Genomic DNA, 23,001 nt, shown 5'->3' with positions numbered 1-23,001 from the left:
GCAAGGCCAGTGGCTGTCACCCCTGCATTCGCATCCCACACACATTCACCAGGAGGAGGCAGAGGCAGAGGAATGAGGCTTTGCCTGAGCAGCCACAGAAACTCCTGCTACTGAGCTCCCTGGGGACTCCCTGTCACACACAGCACTGTGCATTCCTGAGCTGCTGCACGTGGCACCTGCTGCAAATAACCTGGGTGGAGCTGAGCAGATGGGCTGAACTCTGCTCTTGGAAAGGACTTCCCCTCCTTCCATGGGACCCTGCCAGGCACTGCTGTGCCAATGGGAGCCAATCCAGCCCATCCCAGACAATGCCTGTAGCACTGTGCTCACAGGTGCTGCTGATCCTGAATCCTTACACAGCAAAAGATGCTCTCAACACCCTCATGACTTCTGCCAAACCAATGGCTCAGCCAGGTTTCTGTGAACAGCACAGACATGCTGCTGGCTGACTGCATATGCTGCCATTCAAGAACATAAGAATTTTAATATGAGATAAGAACAGTTATGTTGTTCCCTTGAAGTCACAATAGACTGTGACTGAACCTTCCTAAAATCTCATATTGATGGAGGAGGGACAGAGTTTCTCAGCAAATACCAAATACCATTCCCAAACTTTGGATCCCCTGTTGTTTTGAGATTTAGAATTTGGAGATTGCCTGTCTTTAAAAGGCAAAATCGTATTTGTTCAATGGCGTAAGAACTATAGATGAAAATAAGTCCTAGGTTTAATCGCCATTTTGGTGGCTCTGATATTGTACATCAACAGGTCCATTTAAATTAAGAAACTACTCCATCTAGTATGTGGCATTTTAATATTTGATTAGCTTTCAGCTTTTGAATAATGGCTTTTTCAACAGATGTGATGTGTCACATTTCCTGGCTTTTAGAAGGGAATAGTGAGTCTCATGACCTTTCCCTTCCCAAGAGTTGCTCAGCCACTGAACTCTGATGACTCATGGTGCAAATAATTGTTTCAGTGAGGCTGGGTATTCCAAGCATGGCATTTCATATCCAGTTCGCTTTTCAATGGTTTATTTGTAATTTCTGCTAAACCACAGTTAAAGTTATCCAGCATTTGGCCACTAGGTCAGTAACAGATGACCCTTGCCAACAGCACAGATTGCTTTGAAGGCCAGTATAACTAGAAAACTGAGAATAAATTGATAGGTTAAGAGGTTGTCTGTGGGAACTGATGCCCATCCTCTGTCCAAATGTCACTTTCCAGACTGCAGTGCTGTCATCTGGCTGACCTTCTTCTCTGTTCCTCTGCTGCCCATGGCCTAAAGTAAAAGCACCTCTCTGTAATCAGAGCCGAGTCTGAAAAAGAAGAAACTCTCCAAAATATCCTTTCAGAAAAAAAGAAAGGCTTCTTAAAAACAAGTCCTTGTGCTTTCACCTTTATCACAGCCCACACTACAGCACCAGCACCATCCAGCAACCCAGGATATTTTGTACTTCTGCTCTCAGATTCAGTCCAGCCGGGTGAGTCCTGTCCTCGCTGCAATCCTGCACCTTGGGTTGTTTCTTGGGGCTCTTCCCCCGCAGCAGCACCCCCTTGTCCCCGTTTGCCATGCCCCTGGTCCCTAGGAGTTGCACTCCTCGCAGTGGCAGGAGAGGATGTAGCGGTAGGTGGCCGTGAGCCGCATGCCCCCCGAGCAGCGCAGCCTCATGGCCTTCAGCTTGGAGGTCTGGGGCCGGCAGCAGTGGCAGCTGGAGCGGAAGGGCTGCTTCAGGACCGTGCTGAAGGACACCATGGGCTCCGAGCGCGACGTCTGGCTGCAGCGGCCTTCGCAGCGAGCCAGCAACACCATCTGCCAGGGGAAGCACAGTGGTTAGTGTTAGGAGTAGAAAAGCTGCCCTTTTTTTTAAAAAAAAAAAAAAAGTTGCAGAGTTCACAGGTTGGGCTGGTTGCTGCCAGGGTGGAGTTCTAACTGTTTGTTGTTCGTTGTTGTTGTTTACAACATTATACCTGAAAACAGGTAGTTTTCATTAACTACCTGTCCTTGATGGCTGAGAATTCCCCCTTTTGTCCAGTGGCACCCTACTGCTTCCTGGAGGGTGGCACTCAGATGGTGAAGGGGAGGGGACATCGAGTTGGCATGCAACCTGTGAACTCTGCTGGAGCCAGCATGCAATGGGAGAGACCCCTCACCAAACCTAGGAAAAAAACCCCTAAAAACAAGAGCCAACACAAAATTGATGGATTAAATGAGTCTAGGTGTGAGGAATAGAATCTAGTATCCACTAAGACCCTTTTTACCCCTCACCCCAACCTAAAGATGCTGGCTAGAGAGAGGACATCAAATGTCAAGCCAAAAAAGGGGGAATCTCCTGATGTTCTCATGAGGATGGAATCCCCAGTTCTGTCCACAGACCAATGGTCAAAGCTGTGCTCTTCCTTCTTCTCTGTGCCATTGCTGGGAGCAGTAGTGGCGTGAGCGTGGACCTGTGGGTCCTCCCCATGGGAACTGATCACTTTTAACAAAGGCCTTAAAAAGGAGAAAGGTCTCCTGCCCTGTTTATTTCAGTTAGGAAACGTGTCCCCAGCTCACAGCTGGCACCCGCAGTGGGAGCCTCCTTGCAGCCTGGCTGGGGTTTTGTCCCTGCATCCCAGCCCCACAATGTGCTTTGCCCCTGGGCTGTGTCTGGGAGGGTGGAGGGGATAAGGTGGGCAGGAGGAATTGCAAGGTTCCTCCTGAAATCCTTGGCACTGACACCAACAAGGACTGCAGGACCTGGACTGACCTTAGGGCTCCAAATGATCTCAGCCAGCCCTGTTTTCCAGATACCATGAGTGCACCCATGACTTGCTGACTCCAGATCCATGGCAGTCAAGCCCTTAAATCATCAGCCAGGCTGATTGTTTATTTGGGTATTTACCATTGTTCTGAGTATACAGACCAACTGGTTCTCATGTCTTGAGTTTAGATATATGAACATGTAAAGTAGAAATCTAAAGAAGATGCTCCATTTATTGCTTTAAAGAAGTATGTTTCTAGCTCATTCCTTTGATGAAGATCACCTTGACCATATATTTGCAATTATGTGTGTATCTATGTATCATTGCATCAGTTGTGTCTATATAAAATGCACTGCATGGCATAAAGCAGTGAAAATGCTGAAGTTGAACTGGTTGCCATGAAGATTCCCTAGAGAGATTTTCCAAAAACAGTTCAGCTCCAGGTTTCTTCTTCTGAGTTCAAATGTGAGCTGGGACCAGAGCAAGGTAACTCACACAGCAGGAGGCACTGAGGAAGGAGAGTCCCTGAGCAGTCACCCACTGCCCAACCACCCCTTGAGCAGAGGAGATACAGCATTAAGCACCACATAAATCCTGGAAAGGACCCTCTAAAGCTCAGCAAATGATGTGTTAGAAACAGCTGTTACCACCCTGATAACGGGTGTTGTACAAGTTTGAGCAGACTCCTGTACTTTCATGGGGACAGAAATATTAAATCCATGTCAGCTAATTTTGCTTAACCAACATAAACTTCAATATCAGCTTATTATATCATCTAAAGTAGGAGGTAAAACAGTTGTCTTTCTTATAACCAAGGGAGAACATTACATTTTAACCATGCTACATGTATCTCATGGTTTTTTCCAGAAAATATGGAAGAACAACTACAAATGTGACAGCAAATACTTGACAGTGTTAAACCTTTTTGGGCTTCTTTCATTACACAAGCTCAACTGGCTGCAAATCTCTAAGTTATGCAAGCAGGTACATCAAATGTTTAAGTTTCTTTTTAGTCAGAGTTGTAAGGAAAGTTGAGATAAAAGAGAGAGAATATTCCTGAAATCAAGTAGGAAATGCCAGCACTGTCTGTGTCCATGGGAAAGGTTCTGACCATCCATTCTACAGTGCTTAAAAATTACTCTTGCAAGAGTACTTGCATGCTAAATGTTTTGCTTGAAAATGTATTAATGTATTAATATATCAACAACTCCATTTCCAGTCAACACAGGTCACAAAGAAGATGTCTTCATGAGCTGATTATCTGTGCTTGGTACCATTTTGCTTCTTAGTTAGAGATGGGCTTTTGTTACTTTCTGACAAATCTGTCGTCCTTTAAGATTTGTAGCATAAATTTGTGGTTTCCTTCCTGTGGTACTGCATATTCATACGTAAATTAACTTCAGCTGTTTGTACTAATATGGTGGGAGGGAAATTTCAGTTACTGTTGAGTCACACCTGAGCTTTAGACCCATCAGCTACACCAAGCTCCTTAATAGCAGAGTCTTTAGTGTACAGAAAACATGAAAGGGACAATCACTGCAGTGCTGTCACCCCATTACTCACAGATAAAGATCCACTTTTCTTCCCTTGCTAAACAAACCTCACTTCCCAGGCAGACAGCTGCTGAAGGTATCTAATTAGACACCAGCTCTGCAGGTATCTAATCCTGCCTGAATTGCAAAGGAAAGGAGCAGACTGGGACATTTGACCCAGTAATTGCCTTCCCAGCATCTTGACAGCCCTTTTTTAGGTGCCCTGCTTTGACCAGTTCACCAGGCTGTGCACTCTCTGTCACAGGCTGCTCCCAAATGTTTGGCTGAACCACTGAATCACAGAATTAACCAGGTTGGAACAGACCTTGGAGATCATCAATACATTTTGGGGGTGAAGAGCAATCCAACAGCACCTGACAACTGTTTGAAGGCTTCAGAGGCAACAGAGTTGAAATCTCCTCAGAAGTGGTGCAGGGGGATGCACAACAGCCAGAAATTGCTTTTTTGGGAGGTTCAGAGAGTCCCTAGAGTCCCTTCCAAGCAATCATTTCTATGATTTCAGCCCAAATGTGACAGCACACACTGCTATATAGTGGGGCTGACTTCTGGTGGTTGATGTTTCGGGAGCTGGAAAAATCATTCAGGTTCTGGTACTGTTACCCTAAGAATTTTTATGATGCACGTCTGCTCCTGTATCTGCAGGTACTTTCAAAAAGGTCAATAAAAATAAACCATGCCCTCATGAAACTGGCAGGACTAGAGAAGAGTTGTCCAGAGTAATTATAGGGTAGAAATATCTGATGTGCCAATATCTCTGTCTCAATATAAACAGCTGGCTTCCTAATGCAAACCCAGCCAATATTTAGTCAATGTGCCACTGTATTTATAATTTATTATTTACAATTTATAATTTCTGAGCCTTGCCTTTAAAAACTTCTTTTAATCTGTGGAGGCTCTAATTTTAATCTGCAATTTTGCTGGCTACTTAGTTCTCCGTAAGATTAAGGTCAGTATTTACAGAATCACACAGTGTTGGTTTTATTCCTTGTTTTTGAATGACAGTGTAAACTCTTACCAATGGCACAAATCCAAGGTGATAAAGTTGAATTTCAGGCTAAAAAAATATCAAATTCCCCATTTTCATACCTTTTTAACCTTCTGGGCTACCTGAAGTCCTAACCAAAATTTACCTTCCTCTTCATAAATCCAGAACAGCACCAGTGGACTTTGGCAGGTGTGCAAATGAGCTGGAAATAGCATGTACTTTGAAAGTTTTGCCTTTTAATCAATTGCTCTGGCTGCTTATTGCTTCATGCACTATAGTGCAATAGAGATTATCACCTAAATAATTAGTAATGCTATAATGCATTGCACAATGATAGAGTGGGTGTGTAAATATAGTAAAAACATGTGGGTATTTCATAACCTGACACCTCTTGGCTCCCCCTGGCCCCTGCACATGTGAGTTTGTGCATGTCACCTTGCAAGGCTGGATCCAGAGGCACAGTGTCCTACAGCAAGGGAACCACGCGGGTCTATGAGCAGCTAGGGAAGAATATTATTATCATTATCATTATCATTATCATTATCATTATCATTATCATCATCATCATCATTATCATTACTATTTAAAGTCAATTGTCTCACAGGTACAAAAGAGAGCAACCTGAATCTGAGGCAGTCCTTGACTCTGATCATTTGAGCTGTATTCTAGAAATGCAGAAGCTGTGAACTGGTGTGTTATTAATGGTGTTTGTAGTCCTCTTTTCTGCACCTCCAGCAACAAGCTGAAGCCCAAAAGCAGATGGGCTGAGATGCCTGAGAACAGATTTTCACACAGTTCCCGTGGCCTGGCTGCAAACACGCATTACTGAAAATCTCCTGAGCTACCTCAGGAGTTAATGTCTTCAAACATCTGCTAAATCTTTCTTCATCTGCTCTGTGTCTCCCTGGGCTGGATTCTTCAGTCTGAGACTGTCAGTGGAAGCACACTTCTGGCACATCTGGATGAAGCACTTGTGACAGCCAAAACTGGAATTTAGGAGGCTCTGGGAGCAGTGAGGGAACCCAGCACATTGATGGAGACCATGACAGAGGTCAGGGAATATCCAGGTAGTCAGGAAAGGGAATACCTCATGAGCTGATACAAACATTTCCTTGAAGACAAAGGAAAACAGCTTTTCTGAAACAACATGCCTTCTTCCATCCCCCTTTTGTGTCTCTTTTGTACTTTTTGTTACTATAATAAACTATGTTTCCAAAGGATTTGGAAAACTGTTTTCATCGCCTGCCTGAGGCCACGAGCAAAAGGGATTTTAATGATTAAATTATATTGGCTGGATGTTTAACAAATCTACTTCCCATGTGGGTGCAATTGGCAGCCTCCACAGAGAACCCCAGTGGACATGATCCTTTTTCAACCAGGACAGACAGCAAACATAATATATCTTACAATTTCTGAAGCCACTTTTGACTTCTGTAACTCTACGCTGCACCAAAAGGGAAAACATATGGGGTGAGAAAGGATATCACAGTGAAACCATCACCCCAAAAAAGGGCAAAGTCTCTGCTTGACACTGTCATTCCAAGCTTCCACAATGGAAACTTGGTGGAAACAAGAGGTACCACAATTCCCGCAGCTGCTCCCACAGAACTTTCCTTTTTTTGTCCTGGTTACATTTTATCATAATGTATATATATAAACAGATATATATAAACAGATCACAATGTATATATAAACACATTTGATCTAGTTTTAATTAGCATGTCTAATGTTCCTCTGTGTTTAATATGCTACTAGATCCAGAACAGAAGCCATATGTCTACCAGAATGATTCAGATATCTAAGACCTTAAAACAAAACAAAACAACAACCAAAAAACCCCAAACAACATTTAAAAAGCTTGAATTTTCTGGGAAATTATTTCACTTTGTATGGAAACTGTTTTCATTTTCCACTTCATGAGAAAGTCCATACAATTCACAGTATTGTTATAGAAGTGTTCTTGAAACTGTTGTGGCCATTGGGAAGCCAGAATATGTAATAATATCTTCAAACATGATTTCCATTAAAAGCTTGATTTGAAAAGAATCACTGAGTTTTGCAGCCAGAATTGCTAATGTTTATGTCAACACGTTTTTTCCTCAAAGCTTTTGAAAGTTTATGGTTTTCAGTACAATGCTTTCTGTGTTCTCACTTCCAGCCCCACTCCTAAAGGCCTGATTGCTTTTTTTGCTTTTCTCTGTCATTGGGGAAGCTAAAAGTGCATTGTCAATGGGTTCTTTTCCTTCCTTCCTTCCTTCCTTCCTTCCTTCCTTCCTTCCTTCCTTCCTTCCTTCCTTCCTTCCTTCCTTCCTTCCTTCCTTCCTTCCTTCCTTCCTTCCTTCCTTCCTTCCTTCCTTCCTTCCTTCCTTCCTTCCTTCCTTCCTTCCTTCCTTCCTTCCTTCCTTCCTCCCTCCCTCCCTCCCTCCCTCCCTTTGGTCTGACAGGTGATCACAAAGGTCCAGAGAGGGGAGGGCTGTGGCACACAGATCCCTGTAAATGAAAACCACCCACACATCTACCCTTTGTCACTTTTGCCTCTTGCTGAAGTGAACTGCAATAAAATCAATATTGCACAAAGGGATGCACATCTGCAGTTCTCTGTGTTAATGCCATGTGTCTCCCAGATGGTAGGGAGTTCTAGTGTAGCCTAAATGCAAACCAAAAGACCTCTCCTGAATCTCAAGTAATGGGTGATTTTGCTGTTTGGATTCTTAAGAAGTAGGGCAAAAGTCTCTGGGCTCCCACTGCTGTGAACCAGGCATGGTTATGCAAAACCAGCAGCCAGCAGTGCTGAGAGAGCAGCGTGAGGCAGCCCAGAGCAGAGCAGGCTCCCTGTGCCCCATTTTGAGGCTGTCAGCCACTCTGTGCTGAGCAGGCACAGGATGAGCCTGCCTGCAGAGTTTTGGCCAGGGCAGCAGCTGTGCTGGTGCACAGAGCACCCAGCAGGTCTTATTTTCTGTGGGCACTTCTCTCTGTACTTTATCTCAGCTTCTGTGACCTGCAGCTACCTGTGGCATTCCCTCACCCCTGCACTGATTGTGGGAAGCAAAGAAACTCCAGCACACGAAGGCATCTGCAGCCAGCACTGCATCCATCCCAACTCTGGATTTCTCCTTGTAAATACCACAGGATCCCTGCTGCTGGGGTTTGCCACCAGGCAGGCACCCCTCTTGTGATGAACCCTGTCACACAGCGGCCTCCCATCCCTCTCTTACCCTGCACAGGGCTGGCAAAAGCACTGGAGCTGGCAGTCCTTCCCTTTCCTTAATCCTGGGATGTGAGTGCCTGAGGCAAAGCCCCTTCCCATGGGACAGAGGAATGGCCCAGTCATCTGAATGCACTGTGTTAACTCAGACAGAACAAATTAGGACAAGACAAAAGGGACTAGCAAGGATTTTCCCATTGTTTCTCCCAATTCTTTTTCTCCACATAATGGCTGTAGGCTACATGCACAGGCTGCTAAGCTACTTTGACACAAAAGTTTTCAGGCTTGAAATCCCAAATGAAAGTCAGTCTTGTATTTCTGTCTGCTCCTAAGCCCTACAGTTACCATCCAAGTGTCATTCTGCATGTAAATAAGGGCTTTGAAAAGGGGTTGGGCAGGGAGAAATAAGCAATATTCTTCATAACCTTTTTTTAATTGCCATTTTACAGTTTGGTTATTTATCTCAGCACTTCACCGATAGTAGCTATGAACTTGGTCCAGATTAAGTGTTTGTTTGAAGGATGGGGTGACTGGGGTGATCTAAATTTCCAAACTAGCTCATCTCCTTGGGACCATCAACTGAGATCCCAAATGTGCTCCCTTCCATCTTGTCATTAACTGCATGTAAGCTTTACCATCATTGTGAATTTCTCCTTTTGAAAAGGTGAAAAGCGAGTCAGCAGCCTTTACCTCCAGTCCCAGTTTTTATGTACACACAGGATATCTTCACATCTGCGTGTCTCTGCTGCTAGATTCTGGTGGATAGGAACTCACACAGAGAAAATCACCCAGAATGGCTCATTTTAACAACTCTTCCCTCGAAGCTGTGAGGGGGTGAGGGGAGCCTTGTTAAAAGCAGGACTGGACTCCTGGTACTGAAGTGATTTCAGCATTTATTATCATGAAAAGAAAGGCCCGAAGCAAGGGGGCCCTCGGGCTGAGCAGGAGCGTTCCCACCGAGGATGCTGCAGCGCCAGCACTGGGGCTCCTTGAGCAGAGATGTCTCAAATGTTCCAGATGGAGCAGCACAGTTTCAGTGGGTCAGAAACCCCTTTTTATCCTGTTTTTTGTCCCTCTGGATTGGTTTCTTTTTGGATTCTTCATTTGCATGAAGTTTTAAGGCGCTTGATTGGCCCATGACAGTTCTGTCCAGGCTGGCTCGTGGTGCACTTTGTTAAGGTGTGCTATGGCACGTTGAGTACCACATTTCTTATAACTGCCCTTTTAACCCCTTTTACAATATAATAACCAAACTAACAGTACATGCTTAACAATTATCAAGTATTTTACAACAGTTTCTGACCTATTTTTAACAGCCTTACCTTGGAGCTGCACTTGTAGAGGGGGTGGCTGATGGAGTCCACGTAGTGGTGCCTCATGCAGCGGCTGGGGTCGGAGTCGATGAGGAAGGAGCTCTCTGTTTTACTGTCCGTGTCTCCCATCATCACCAGCAGCGAGAGCATGGAAATCGAAGCTGCGAGTACATGATTTCCCATTGTCGAGGAACTTCTCGCTGGTAACAGCAGAGGGAGGTAGAGCATCAAAAACCCTCCGGATTCTGGAAGCCAGTTCCTTTCCAGGATGGTGAAAAGTCCGGTTTAAGTGTCTGAGCTGCCATTCTTCTTCTCAAGTTGGAGTCTGATGAGATTGTAATCCATCAAAGAATCTCCTGCACAGCTGGAATAAAAGCAACACAAATCACAATCCTGAGCAAAAAGACCTCTAGAGAAAATAGACATAAATTGTATTAAGGCACTCAGGATCTTTGCTAGCCAAAAAACCTGCTCAGAGTGAACATCATCCCCACAGTAGGAAGGGAATATGGCCTTAAGGAAGGAGATGTCAAGGCCTTGTTATTTTTAGCATTGTTCTACCATTTCAGGGAGATGAAATGACTTTTGACTTTCAACATCACAAGGGGTGCAATGCCACTCTTCTCCACTTGGTGATGAAACTCATCAGAAATTCCTGCAAATCGGAAGGACTTTGTACCCGCTCAGAGGTCAAGGAGGGGCAAAGCTCGGCTGCCTTCCACATTACAGATGGGCACGGGATGGGGTGTCCCAGGCAGCACACTGAGAGGCTGGAGGCTGTTGAGCTGTGGCTCTGGAGGCTGCCTGGCCGTGCCCTGCAGCTGCAGGGACAAGGGACATGCCCAGGGTGGAGGGATGCTGAAGGTCCGAGCCAAGGCATGAGCAAAGTGGTCTCCCAGTGACCTGCACTGCATGAGGAGCCACTCAGGCCTCTGGCTGAACTGTGCTGCCCACTGAGTACCAAATTCCCATGCACACACATCCAGGCTTTGTTTGCTTACTTGTCAGGCAGCACTTTCTGGGTGTCAGTCTCTTCCCAGCTAATTAAAGAGCAGCATCTGAAAAGTATGTTTATAATTCCATAATATCCAAGTACTATCCCAGCTATCAATTGGGAATAAATATCTTCAGGTGGAGACATATGGCTATCTACCCAGGCATCTGGATTTCTGTTTCATGTTGGAGACCAGGAGATTCTCCAGGAAACAGGTACAGGACAGCCCCTGAAACGCTGCCCAGAGTTTTGTGCCTGCAGGGGAAGGAGAATATCTCCATTAGCTGCTTCTTCACAGTCCCTTGATCCTTCTCACAAAGCCCGTAGTCCTAACTGGGTGATTAATTTCACTTTTACTACAAACAGATATAACTTGAAAGAGCTGTGAATTATCCATCTAAACACAGTCCGATGAAGGATAGTCAAAGGATACTCATCAGTACAGTTAAAAGTGCAAAGACTTTCTGAAGAAACTTAAGATAAAACAGCTCCCTGCTCACAAAGAAATGCTCTGGCAGAGCCTCTTGAGTATTTAAAGAGCTGATGTGTGCCTTTGCTGCCTTATACAAGCCTCTTACAAAATTGTTTTCTGGTTTGCTGGCAGTCCTCTAAACCCACTGATACTCATCTCCCAAGCAGCCTCCCCACCAGAGTGCTTGATGATTTGCATATTTCTTTATAGCCTCCTCCAGCACTTCTGTGGGAGGAGTGCCTAGCAGTGACAAACACTTCCAGAGTTCATCCAAGCTGGGATGGCACTGATGTGACAGCCAAAGTCTCATGCTGAGAAGAAATGTTATTAGGGTTGCTCTGTGTGTTAGAGAGACAAAGATGCTCTGTGTTATCAGACATTTTTGTTGTTGTTGTTTCAGGCTATTATCCGTGTGCTTAAGTAGGAAAGGAAAAAATTATGTGACTGTGGATTTAAATGACAATACTTTTTTTTTTCCCCAGAGTCTGACTTATGGCCTGTTATATTTTCCTCAACAAATGGGTCATTTAAAACATAATATAGCTTTGCAGTGTAAAGAACTTAAACAAACAACCCTAAACACTCAGGATCTCAGATACAATTATGCACAGCCTCATTCATGTCAATAAATATCCCTCCAAACATTTCAGCAGCATAGGAGAGAAATCTGTGGGTCATGGGAGCTGGGACAGACTCCCTCCCTGAAGTGAACTGTGCTACTCCAGTTCATGCAGATGATGCCCAAGGATTAGCTAACAGGAGGAGGGATGCACTATTTTTTTTTCTCCATGTTTAACCTTTTACCTACATTCCTATTCTTTTTTATAAAGAGGCTGACCAAAACATGCTGCTTGGCAAGGTCTCCCTCCAACATAGTTAATCATTATTACACACCCAGTAATTCCCTCTCTGTCCAAATAAATTTTCTTGATATTAGACGGTCTCATTTCATGTGATACTACACCCAGGGATCCCCATTTCCCATTCTCTCTGTCCCACTGTTAATTCTGGGCTTCTATATCTTTCCATGGTTTTGATCAGTATGATTTAATACAGTGAGAGAAATCTGAAGTGCTGGCTCAGTTTTCAAAGGCTTATCTCCCTAGTTTTCTTCAGGAAATAATTGGATGACACAGAGTCTGCCTCATGAAAACTCTCTGAGAAAGCTGGAAAGACACAGGGAAAAGTGTGAGAAAAGGAACATGGCTGTACCTTCCCCAGGACAAGCACAGAACAAAAAGCATTAACACTTCCACAACCTTTTAAAATTGCCCTGATACTTCACTAAGAAAGAAATGTAGCAGGTTTTGGTAACAACACTTTGAAAGAAGTAAAAAGTATCACATATTTGTAAGAAAAAAGAGAGAAAACCACTGTAGATGCGATCCATCTCTTGTGAAATAAGTGGTTACAGTTGTTTATAGACATCGTGGTAAAATGTGTAGGTATTATCTCCTGACATACCTATGGGAAGCATGCACATACATTTTCCAAGCACATATGCTATATATAACATATATAACATATATGGAAGAAGAAGTGCTAGAGAGACATTTAAACACATGGAAGTTAGGGTGTGGATTTTTGATTCTGTAAAAAAAAAAATTTTAAATATTTTCACTTAGGTACATCACCCTGATGAGGTATGTTGGAATGATATTTTCCATTTCCAGCTGATATTGAGCAATGGCATTTCACTTGAACTTAGCATTATTGTTATTTTTTTAAGTTAAAAATTGCATTCCTTTTGAAATGTTGTCTGAATTTATAAAATCCTAGATAGCACATGCTATCAGGATTGGCATAAGTAGTTTCCAGTCTATACTTCTGTCCAAAAAACAGAAGCAAGTACAATTGTGCTCATAAATCATCATTACAATGACATTTTGTTTCATTTGGAAAAGACACTTTTTTATTAAAATCAACAATTTCACAGAGGAAATTTTCCTTCTATTTCAGCTGTTTTTTCCTCACTTTCTTTCCATGCAAAACCTGTGGTAGATAGCTCATCTACCAAGCTAACCAAAAGGAAACCTAAACCCTCCCATTGTACATCATCCTGTAAAGAAAAAGATTAAAAAGATGCAAATGTAACTTTATACCCTCAGGCTGAAAAGTTGCTACAAAAATATATGGCCTAACAGTGGATGAAAATCACTACTTCACATTTTCTTCAGAATTCACTGAGATATGGGAAATACATTTTGTTAGCAATGGCTTTGTTTCCTTTCCATATACCTAATTTTCAGTATTTCACGGAGAGATAACATACTAAACTTGCTACAGCTGTTACCTAAAACTGCTACAGCTGTTAGCCTAAAAACTTCATGGAAAAATAGAAGACATCCCAAAGAAAAACTGTATTAACACACAGTCTAAGACTGTATTGCATGTGGACATAGGTGCAAAGTTAGGGTTATTTTTCCAAATCCACGCTCTTATTAACTGCTTTCTGAATAATAAAGATTTCTTATCATAGTTTTAGTATCATTTGGAGAGTGGTGAAGGCTAAGGTTTTGTTTTGCTTTAAGGACAGAAGAACATTCCATCATCTGGAATTATTTAGCCAGTCACTTTGTGAGAACGTAAACAGAAATTCCCTTTTTGCTATGTATCTTGGAAAAAATAAAGAGCTGAGCAATTCTCCCAAGGTCTACTGGATCTGCACAGCTTTTACTCTGGGAGGTGGGAAGGGAGCAGTGGAAAAGCTCATTTATGGTGTACTTCTAATTCCCTTAGCCCCCCATATTAGGCATGCATATATGTTCAGCTTGGCCTTCATTTGCTGGGCATTTTCTGTGTTTGAGACTCCTGCTTGAAGATGAGGGCACCATTTAAGTCACTCGATGCTTTTTGGGTTTTGGAGGATGCCAAAATCCCATTGAAGCAGCGGTGTGTGTGTATATAAATTAAGCCTGGCCTTGCATGCTGTGCATATTTAGTAAACACAATTACTTGGATCCTACCATGTGGTTCCCTCAATCTGAATTTGTTACGTAAACAGAAGAGTTGCAAAGCTACTCAGTTTCTCCAAATTCCAGACCTAAAAGAGTGTCACTAACCACATATGTGTATGTATATGTGTGTGTGTGTCAATTCACTGCTGCTGTTCTGACCAAAAAAGCACCACAAAGTTCTTCATGAGACAAAAATGGATTTCTCAAGAACTTTATCAAATTTAGAAAAGTTTTGATTTTCCAGGAAGATAAGGATTTGGGAGCTTCACTCTCCAAGGTCTTGATTAGAGTGGAAACAACTGTGATGGGTAAATTACTCAGGCTCCACAAGGGTTTGTTCTGCAGGGTTGAATTCTCCTCTGCCATGGCAAAGGCAGCATGGTCTGTTCCCAAAGATCCTTCAGCACCCACAGCACTCAGGTGGCTCCCAGCCCACACAGCCATCCACACCATGCCTGGGAAGGAGCTTGGGAAGCACTGTGGGACTGAATCACACCAGTGATGACAATCTGAGCCATTCCAGAGGCTCGTGGAGTAGGAGAGGCAACCCCAGATGAGAGGCTGACCCTGCTTCCTGTAGCACCACCTCACAGCCTTTGTCAGTTCCAGCACATCTTTTAGCTCTGTAAGTAAATGCAATCATCTTCTTATCTAGGTATTTTACTGTGGTCTTTCCTGTGCCAGCAGTGAAGGAGCTGGCCTCCTGTGCATGCTATCAAAAATCCTCACTTCACTCTGCAGCTGCCTCAAAACACCTGACAGAGCCCCTGAGTGGCCACGTGGCAGCCAGGCAGCAGCAGCAGGTGAGCACAGGCAACCTCAGTTGTCTGAGAAATGCCTCCCCACAACATTGGAACAGGTTTCTTCCCATCCTGAGGCAAGGCAAACACCAAACCAAATATTTTGAGTGAGACCCTTACAGCTCTAAATAACTGAATGTTCCCCCAAGGTCTTGTTGTGCTTAAGAGGTTTTGCTCTCCTGACATCCAGCTGTGCTGGAGCTTGTCCCCTTCCATGCCAAGGGGAATGTCTTCATCCATGCTCCAGGAGCTCCATCCACCCATCACACAGCAGGGCAGTGTGTGCCTGCACAGAGGATACAGAAACAACATGCACTCCTGGCCAGAGCTGGCACCAGCTGGTGGGCTAGAGGAGAGGGGAAGGAAAAAGGCAGCAAGAAGGAAAACAGGCTCAAAAGAAGGAAATTTAAGCCTCTTTATCTGGTGGTCCATGGTAGAGAATTCCATCTTCTGGTCCTACTAAAGCTGTGATGAGAGAAACTCCTGGAAACCATTTTTTACTACGAGACTTTGTTAAGCCTTTTAATATTTCAAGAGATGAATGCCTGTGACTGTAAGCAGACTGATAAAAGTAAAAAAACCAGGAAGACCATGGCATATGAAGCATAAGAAGCAACATGGCAATTGCAGCAAACACCATGGAAGCACCCTGGGAGCCTCAGGACACATGGGATCAGCATACATGGGGCTGGTTCCCTGGGCTCATTCAAGGCCCCAAAATTGTTCCCACCATGGGGACCCGGTGCATGAGGTGGAACAAATCCAGCTGAATGGCACTTGAGCTGCCTGAACTTCCCTCTGCTTTTGAAGTTCCCAAGAATATTTCCAGCCCTTCAGGTACTAGGAGAGGGGGAGCAGGAGGTGCCTTCCTGCTCAGCAGTTGAAATAACAAACTCCAGTGGGTACTGCGGGCTGGCGCCCGGCCAGCAGACAGGCACAGGCCAACACGGAGAAAAGGGTTTAATGCACTCCCAAAGAATAACTACTGGGGGACAAAAGAGTGCTTGTATTTTTATTCTTTCCTTTTCCTGCTTCCAGGAAGCTTTAAATAGATTGATTAGGGGCATGCATGGGATATCTCTCTAATGAGGGAGCAGAGCCTTTTAATGGTGAGGTGATGCCAGCCTTGGATTCTTTCTTTATTCTTGTGTTTCACTGAATAGCAGAGTAGTCATGGTCTAGAGTCTCAGACAGCAGAGGAATACAATTTTCCACTTGGTCATTCATCCAGAGGGTGCTGGATGGGATTACTCCTTGGTGAAGCACCAGGTGCAGAGCTGAGCAGTCCAGGGCTGCCCATCCCTCCCAGAAGGCAAACCAGCAAGGGTGGCTGCTGGCTACAGTGCAAGTGTTCCCAGCCAAGCATTAGCTATAGGATTTGCTTCAGTAATTACCTCTACTTCAGTCTTATGACCCAACAGGAGGCAAAATTACTCTTGGCCAAATTACAAGTTGCTGAGAGGTCTAGGGCATTCAGGCATGTGTCCTCTACCTGTTGGAGTGTGTTACAAGCAGGTGGGCAGTTTTTGTTCTCTGTCTTTTGCATATTTTCCAGCAAACTCAAAGCCTGTAGTTATCCATAGATGCAGGAGTAGGAATGGGTCTTTTTATTCTTTAACATTAAGCAAACACATCGCTGCCACTGGGACCAGCAGAGAGTGTTATGCATGCCGGAGACAGCACATGATTGAAGGGGATGTTCCCTCTCTTCTGACCCCAGGGGCAAAATCCTTTCCTCTTTTATACACAGGCAGCATTCAGACCACCATCCATATACCTCATCCTCTGATAATTAGGGAACCTAAATATTTGGCTCATGGTAACAATTCTGTGTCTTCTAACAAGGGGAGCAGCGTTCCCCTAGGTCCCACTCCCTTTGAGCCGTGCTGCTATGACAGCAATGTGATTGTCACTGCCATGGTATGCTTAACCTTTGCCAAACCAGAGCTGAGGCATTAACTCAGATCCTCAGCCCACATGTCTTAAAGGGCAATGTAACCTGTGCTGCCTCAGTCCAGCACAGTCTGCAGCTCAGTAATAACAAGCACGAAAATGTGACAAGCGTGAGCCGTAAAAATGATTGATGCAGCTAGAAAAATAACAAAGGGAAGCTGAAAAATAGCAATGAGGAGGAGGAATTCCTGGGACCAGTGTCTCCATGGCACCAGCAGCCCCCTACTCTCACACAGAAGAGAGGCTACACTCCAGTAGAAGGGATCTCCATACCACACAATGAAATTCCAGCAAACAGGACAAGGACTGATGGTGTCTGGAAGTGGTAGTGCCACTGCTACCCGGATAAGAGTTTGAATTAGATTATGTGAGAAAAGGAGGAATATATAGACGACCAGCTGCTCAAAGGCTTACTACAACCTTGCTTTTATTGTTCTGCTAAGTTAGAGGTGGGGCATCAGAGGGATTCCTAACATACCGCTACTGAGAAATTTTAATATGTTCCACACTGACACATATAAAAAGGAAATAACAGCTGATCACAGCCAGCAGAGACTGCAACATCTCTTTATATGCATGCACAGAAGGGTGGTCAAAGTGGGGTGCTCTTGGCTCAGACACCTGAGCTAACCTGACCCAACTAATCCATTCTCCTGCCACTGAGTTGAGTTTCAGCAAAAGGACTGTCAAGTGTGAGGTCAGGCAGCAGAAAAAAAAAGGTGATCTGGACATGGCTATTCACCCCATCCCGAGATACCAGGACATGGAGAAGGGCAGGGGAGCTGAGAGGCAGAACACTTAACACTGATGAAAAGAAACACGTGTTTACACAAGCGACAATGATCCGGGGGAACAAGATATCACAGAGGGCAAAAGTTTAGCTGGGCTCAGCCAAAGGACCTGTTGTGTATGGGGGGGGTTACAGTCACAGGGGTTTCATTTCTGAAGAGTTTTTGGAAGTTATAAACCCTCAGGACTCTGAGAGCTCACTGGATGGGGTTAGGGAAAAATCCTTTGCCCCAGCAAATTACCCCATAGCTGCTGCCACAGGGACTTTGTCTTTGATGGGGCCGCTTCCAGAGGTGGATTGCTCAAATAACAATTTGCTAAAATAACAGGGGGCTACAGTCTCATGTAGCAAAACCTTCCTAAAACTCACAGAGACAAATCTCTCCCCATACTCAGAAGGAGTATGAGACAGAGAAAATTGTAATACTTATAATATAGCTATCAAATATTTATAATTGTAATTAAAATAGTGACTGGGAGGTGGGGAGGGGGAAAGAGGGGACTTTGTTTCCTTTCAGTTAAACAAACAATCCACCAGACAAGTTGCAAAAATTAATGTCTCAGTGGTTTCATGCAAGCTTTCACCATAGATAGTCAATTCTCTCCAAGTTCCAAGGACAACCCTGAGCACCTCCTAGTGCATCTGAGAGCTGTCAAGCCAGGCAGGGAGCAAAGTCAGCCCCAGGAGAAATGGGAAATGAAGCCAGCCATGGGAGGATTCCCTGTCAAATGAGTCACAGCAGGCATCAGTGTGAGCTCCCAAGGAGGTGGTTTATTTCCCTCCCACCTGGGCAGGAAAGACTGCAGCCCTGGCCAGGTAAGAGAGCAAGAATATGCAGATGCTGCCACAAGCCTCAAAGGTGAGTGAGGGCTGGTTCCAGGGGAAGATGGCTTTTGTGGAAATCAGCCATGCCTACCTGGGGTACTGCTACTGCAAACTGTACCCAAGACTGTCCATAACAAATATCCTGCTCAACAAAGGCCAGTCATCAGCACGCATTAATCTGATCCAAACCAGGCACTGCACAAACCCAGGAAAACTACACAGGACACCTTCAGGTAGAGAAATGAGCCTGTAACTAATCATCAGCAGCCCCTAATTATACCCTGTCCCTAAATCGAATTACCTTTTACTTTGTAAATTTGAAATACCTATTCCTCCCACATTTGTTTTTAACAGGGAAATCTTAAAGCATTGTTTTATAATACAAAATAATATTTCATTAGCAGCAAGAGCATATCAGTGTATATATAAGTCACATTGGGAATCCCCGATTCAAGCTGATGAGTAGTTACTTGTCAAATAGTTCTATTTAGGTCCAGGAAATTATTCATGTGTATGACTACTCACAGATATGACTAAGGTCCCACAGCAAGAGCAAAAGTGAGCATTATTAGTAAATCAAAAGGAAGGGGGAAAAATAATAGGTACAGGTCCTAAAATGTAGATATATTCTTTCAAGGAGGAACAAATAGCAGCACTGTGATTATTACAGCCACACTTATTGCCACACCAGGCAGCTGGATTGCTTCTATTAGAGAATAACTGTGCAATAAAGTACTGATTTCAAGTGAGTTTGCTCCCATTGTTGGTTTTAAATAACCGTTTGCCTTCAAGTGAGTTTATCCCATTACTGGTTTTAAAAAAACTTTTGCCAGTTCTTTTTCAACAGGCAGAGTTCCTTCCCCTCAGCCACAGTTATAAAGCTTTAGGAAATGTAAGTACCATGTATATACATGTATATACTGTAAGTAATATATAGGAAATATATGTTTCATTTCTAAAGAGCTGCAGAAACCTTAAGCAGCTACTTGCCATGCTGTCTCTCCCTGGCAGAAACAAGTAAGATGTGTTATAGGGAGGCTATGAGAGAAGTTTCAATGAACTTGCAGGGTAGGATAAGAAATCTGCCTGGCAGCCCCACGGGAGTCAGTGCACACACACAGGCACGCACAAATCCAGGTTTGTGACAAGAAAATCTCCCCCCAGCACACACTGTGTGTGGCACTGCAGCAGCAGCTGACCCAGCCCTAGACTGGGCTTCTTTGTCACTGTTCTCTGCTGCCGGAGCCACTGAACTTTTCCAGATGAGTTCACTCACCTGAGTCCCGGAGGAGCCGGGGCTCGTCCTCCGGGCAGTGTCGGCTGCCGAGCCCCGCAGTTCCCTACGCTGGCACTTGCTCACAGCGGCGAAATCCTCCCTTGGTCCCAGGGAAGCGGAGAGCAGTCATGCTGGTGCCTCTGGCGCTGACACACAGGGAAATGATCGGCCGGGAGCGGAGCAGAGCCTCCCTCTCTCCTTCTGGGGTCGCGCAGCATCCTCCGTGCCACCGGGCACCTACCAGATATAGCCCGGGCACCCAGCAAAGCCAGGCACAGCGGCTTTCCCCGCAGCTCTCGGCCAATAAAGAGTGCGGGCTGAATCTGTCCTAACCCACAGGCAGCGCTGTCCGGGCCATTGGAAAGCCTCGCGGAAGTTTGGATAAATAACAACGTGCGAATTGTGAGCGCTCCCGCGAAGAGTGAGGCGCAAAGCTAGAAATAAATATCGCCTGTTTCAGATTGCCCCGAGCGCTCCAGCAGATGACTGGCAAGAGAACAGCAGGCGTAAGTAGTGGTAGGAGTAAAGAGTCCAGCTTTAAAGCAGCAGGCTTGCCCGTGTTCATAGAGCCCTGCCGCAGCGGGACAAAGGGGGTGCTGGCGATCCCAGCGCTCTCCCGGTGATTCCTGGGCTGAGCCCTGCGTGTCCACTCAGCCCAGAGCCACAAGCTCTGGCCAGCCCTGAGCTGCACCCTGCAGCCGGCATGCTCACCAGAATAGGTGTTTAACCAAGGTGCTCAGAAGCACCCTGGGCCACCTATTTGACCACATACAGGCAGCCTTCAGATAGCAGATAAGAACACAAGAATAAGGAGACACAGGGACTAGAGCTGTGTTGATTCCATTTAAACAAGATTTAATTTAAAAAACAAGGAGAACATGTCTTTGTCAGATAAAGATATTAAGCACACAGTTTAAGTCCGTGTAACACTCAAAATCTGTAGGAATCTCTTATTTGCATGCTTACCTTTGGAAAATGCACCACTCCTTCCTTCCTTCCCTCAAACCCTTTGGAGAGCTGCAAGAGGTCCTGTTACTCCCAAATGCTTTTGTTCTTCTGTCCCTCCGTCACATGGCTTGCCTTTTATATTTGCAACACACAAAAGTTAGGGCTGTTGTTTAAGAGAGAGAGGGAGAGAGAGGGAGAGAGGGGGAATGTCAAATGGAAAAGTGCCATTGCAGTCATATATCAATCAGGGCAGCAGCAGCAGCTCGCTGGCAAATGGGAATTCCACAGAAATGTGAAGCTCTTGTTATCTGAGAAATCACAAAACACCACCAGCCAAGCTCCCTTCTGCAGGGACTTCTTATAATTGGCAAGCCAGGAAATAGAGGAAATGTAGGTGCTTTTTTAATCGCTGTTATTGTTTCAGATCTGGAGATAAGGAGGCTGTGGCATGTGTAAATCAGTGGAATATAAATCTTGAATATAAATCCTGAATCAAATTCCTTCCTAAGCAAAGGGACCATGTGCAAGATAAAGCAAACCACCGAGAAGCACGGGAATGGAGCTAAGTGAAGAATATGACAGTAATGATTTAAAGAATTTGATAACTGTTTGCACTTGGAAAATACCCATAGAAAAACTACCTGCTCCCTGGATTACTCATTAATCTCCTTTTTTTTTCTGACCAGTTTTTCTTAGGCTTTTTTAACTGTGATTGATCTCAGATATTCTTAATTCAAGATATGGTGCTTCACTACAATTGGTCAACTAAATCATCTGACATTCCCTGGCTCTCCAGTTGGTTAAACAGGCAAGCATTTTCTGTATAAATATTTCTCTGTAAACCTGCAATTCCCCTGCTTCCAACAACCTGCCCTGAAATCATGAAGTTTCTGTCAAATAAACTCAGAATTTTGCTCAGAGAAGAGAACATTGTATTTCTACTTTACATGCCTTTCTCTGAAGAAGGCCAAGTTTGAAAGAAGTTATCCTTAAAATGTTTTAAAAAAATATTATGGGTGTATGCAAAAAAAACAAACAAACAAGAAAAGCCCTGAGAGGCTGAAGGGAGTCTCCATCCACTGAAAAGCCCCTCTTACAACAAACACATCACAGCTCTGGATGCACCAAACCCCATTCCCTGCAGAACGGGGTGTTTCTCTTCCCTGTGGAGTGCCCCCTAGGCATCCTGCAGGATTGTGTGAAACACAGATCTAAGCTGGTTAATTAAAAAATAGGCAACATAGCTGGCCATTCACAAGCTGGATCTGTTCTGGCCAGCAGATGGACAGGGCTCTGTGTCAATTGTGTTTGAACTCTAAAGGCAAGTTGGTATTTGATGGATGATGTTATTAGCTAAATGTCTTATGTGGTATAAGATCAAAGAACAGATGGGAATTATGCCTTAAAATAGAATAATCTAAAAGGGGGATGGCTTTTAGATGAGTAAGCATCATGGAAACAATAAAGGAGACTTTCTTGGCCTTGCTTTGCTGCACAGCCAGGTTTGACTGGTGGGATAAACAAACAACCCACTTAGGACCACAATTCTCAGGATGTCAGTTTTGCGGCCCATTTCTCCCTTCATATTCAGTGTTTACATTATTTGGCCTCTTGAGTCAGCCTTGTGTTTCTCTCCCTGACCAAATGTGTCCCAGCTCTCTGTTTCCTTGCAGATGCCACTGAGGTCACCCGGGGTGGGTGGTGGCAAAGCTCAGCAGCACCTTCACCTCTCTGTAACCACAGACTGAGACTGCTGCTCTGGCACAGCTCTCACCTTAAACAGAGAGAGCACACACAGAAACCTTCTTTAATTTACCCTACACCCTCCTGTAAAATCAAGGCTATTGGTTGCTGTACTGCTGTGTTGTCTGTCTTTTTCCACTGGCAAGCAAGTGATTTAAGTACTCTGGTTGCTTTCACTAAGAACCTCCCATGTGCAAGACAAAGTAGCTTCTGGATGAAATCCTCCAGGAGACAGTAGATATCCTACTCATGGTCCTCACTGAAAATGGTACTTTTAGGGTTTTTTTCTGGCACCACTTAGGCTTCTTATCTTTGTGTCATCTGCAGGTGAAAATATCTGTGTTGTATTTTTGCTGGGTGCTAAGCATACTAAACAATTATCAATAATTCCTCAAACAGTGGCATTTTTGAGATGTAGTGCTCAGCAGTTTGCTACCACAGCACAAA

At 44.4% G+C, this 23,001-nt stretch overlaps 1 protein-coding gene across 5 annotated transcripts; it reads right to left on the bottom strand.

Moving 5' to 3' along the window:
• Positions 1 to 707: 707 nt before the first annotated feature.
• NDP (norrin cystine knot growth factor NDP) lies at positions 708 to 20,984 on the bottom strand. Of its 5 annotated transcripts, none has more exons than XM_077171554.1 (4): positions 20,830 to 20,983; positions 19,864 to 20,349; positions 9,806 to 10,160; positions 708 to 1,811 (listed from the first exon to the last, which is right to left on the bottom strand). In XM_077171554.1, exons 3-4 carry the CDS (start codon positions 10,022 to 10,024, stop codon positions 1,584 to 1,586), a joined length of 447 nt encoding a protein of 148 aa, XP_077027669.1. In that variant the 5' UTR covers positions 10,025 to 10,160; positions 19,864 to 20,349; positions 20,830 to 20,983; the 3' UTR covers positions 708 to 1,583. The 5 variants fall into 5 exon arrangements, with proteins under 5 accessions (XP_077027669.1, XP_077027683.1, XP_077027678.1 ...); XM_077171568.1 differs by lacking the exon at positions 19,864 to 20,349 and adding an exon at positions 10,798 to 10,854 and having other exon boundaries at positions 20,830 to 20,973; XM_077171563.1 differs by lacking the exon at positions 20,830 to 20,983 and adding an exon at positions 10,798 to 10,854 and having other exon boundaries at positions 19,864 to 20,508.
• Between the last annotated feature and the right edge of the window lie 2,017 nt (positions 20,985 to 23,001).

The sequence above is a fragment of the Agelaius phoeniceus genome, chromosome 2 (assembly GCF_051311805.1).
Source record: "Agelaius phoeniceus isolate bAgePho1 chromosome 2, bAgePho1.hap1, whole genome shotgun sequence".
Classification (NCBI taxonomy): Eukaryota; Metazoa; Chordata; class Aves; order Passeriformes; family Icteridae; genus Agelaius; species Agelaius phoeniceus.
This window is presented reverse-complemented; position numbering and strand designations above follow the sequence as displayed.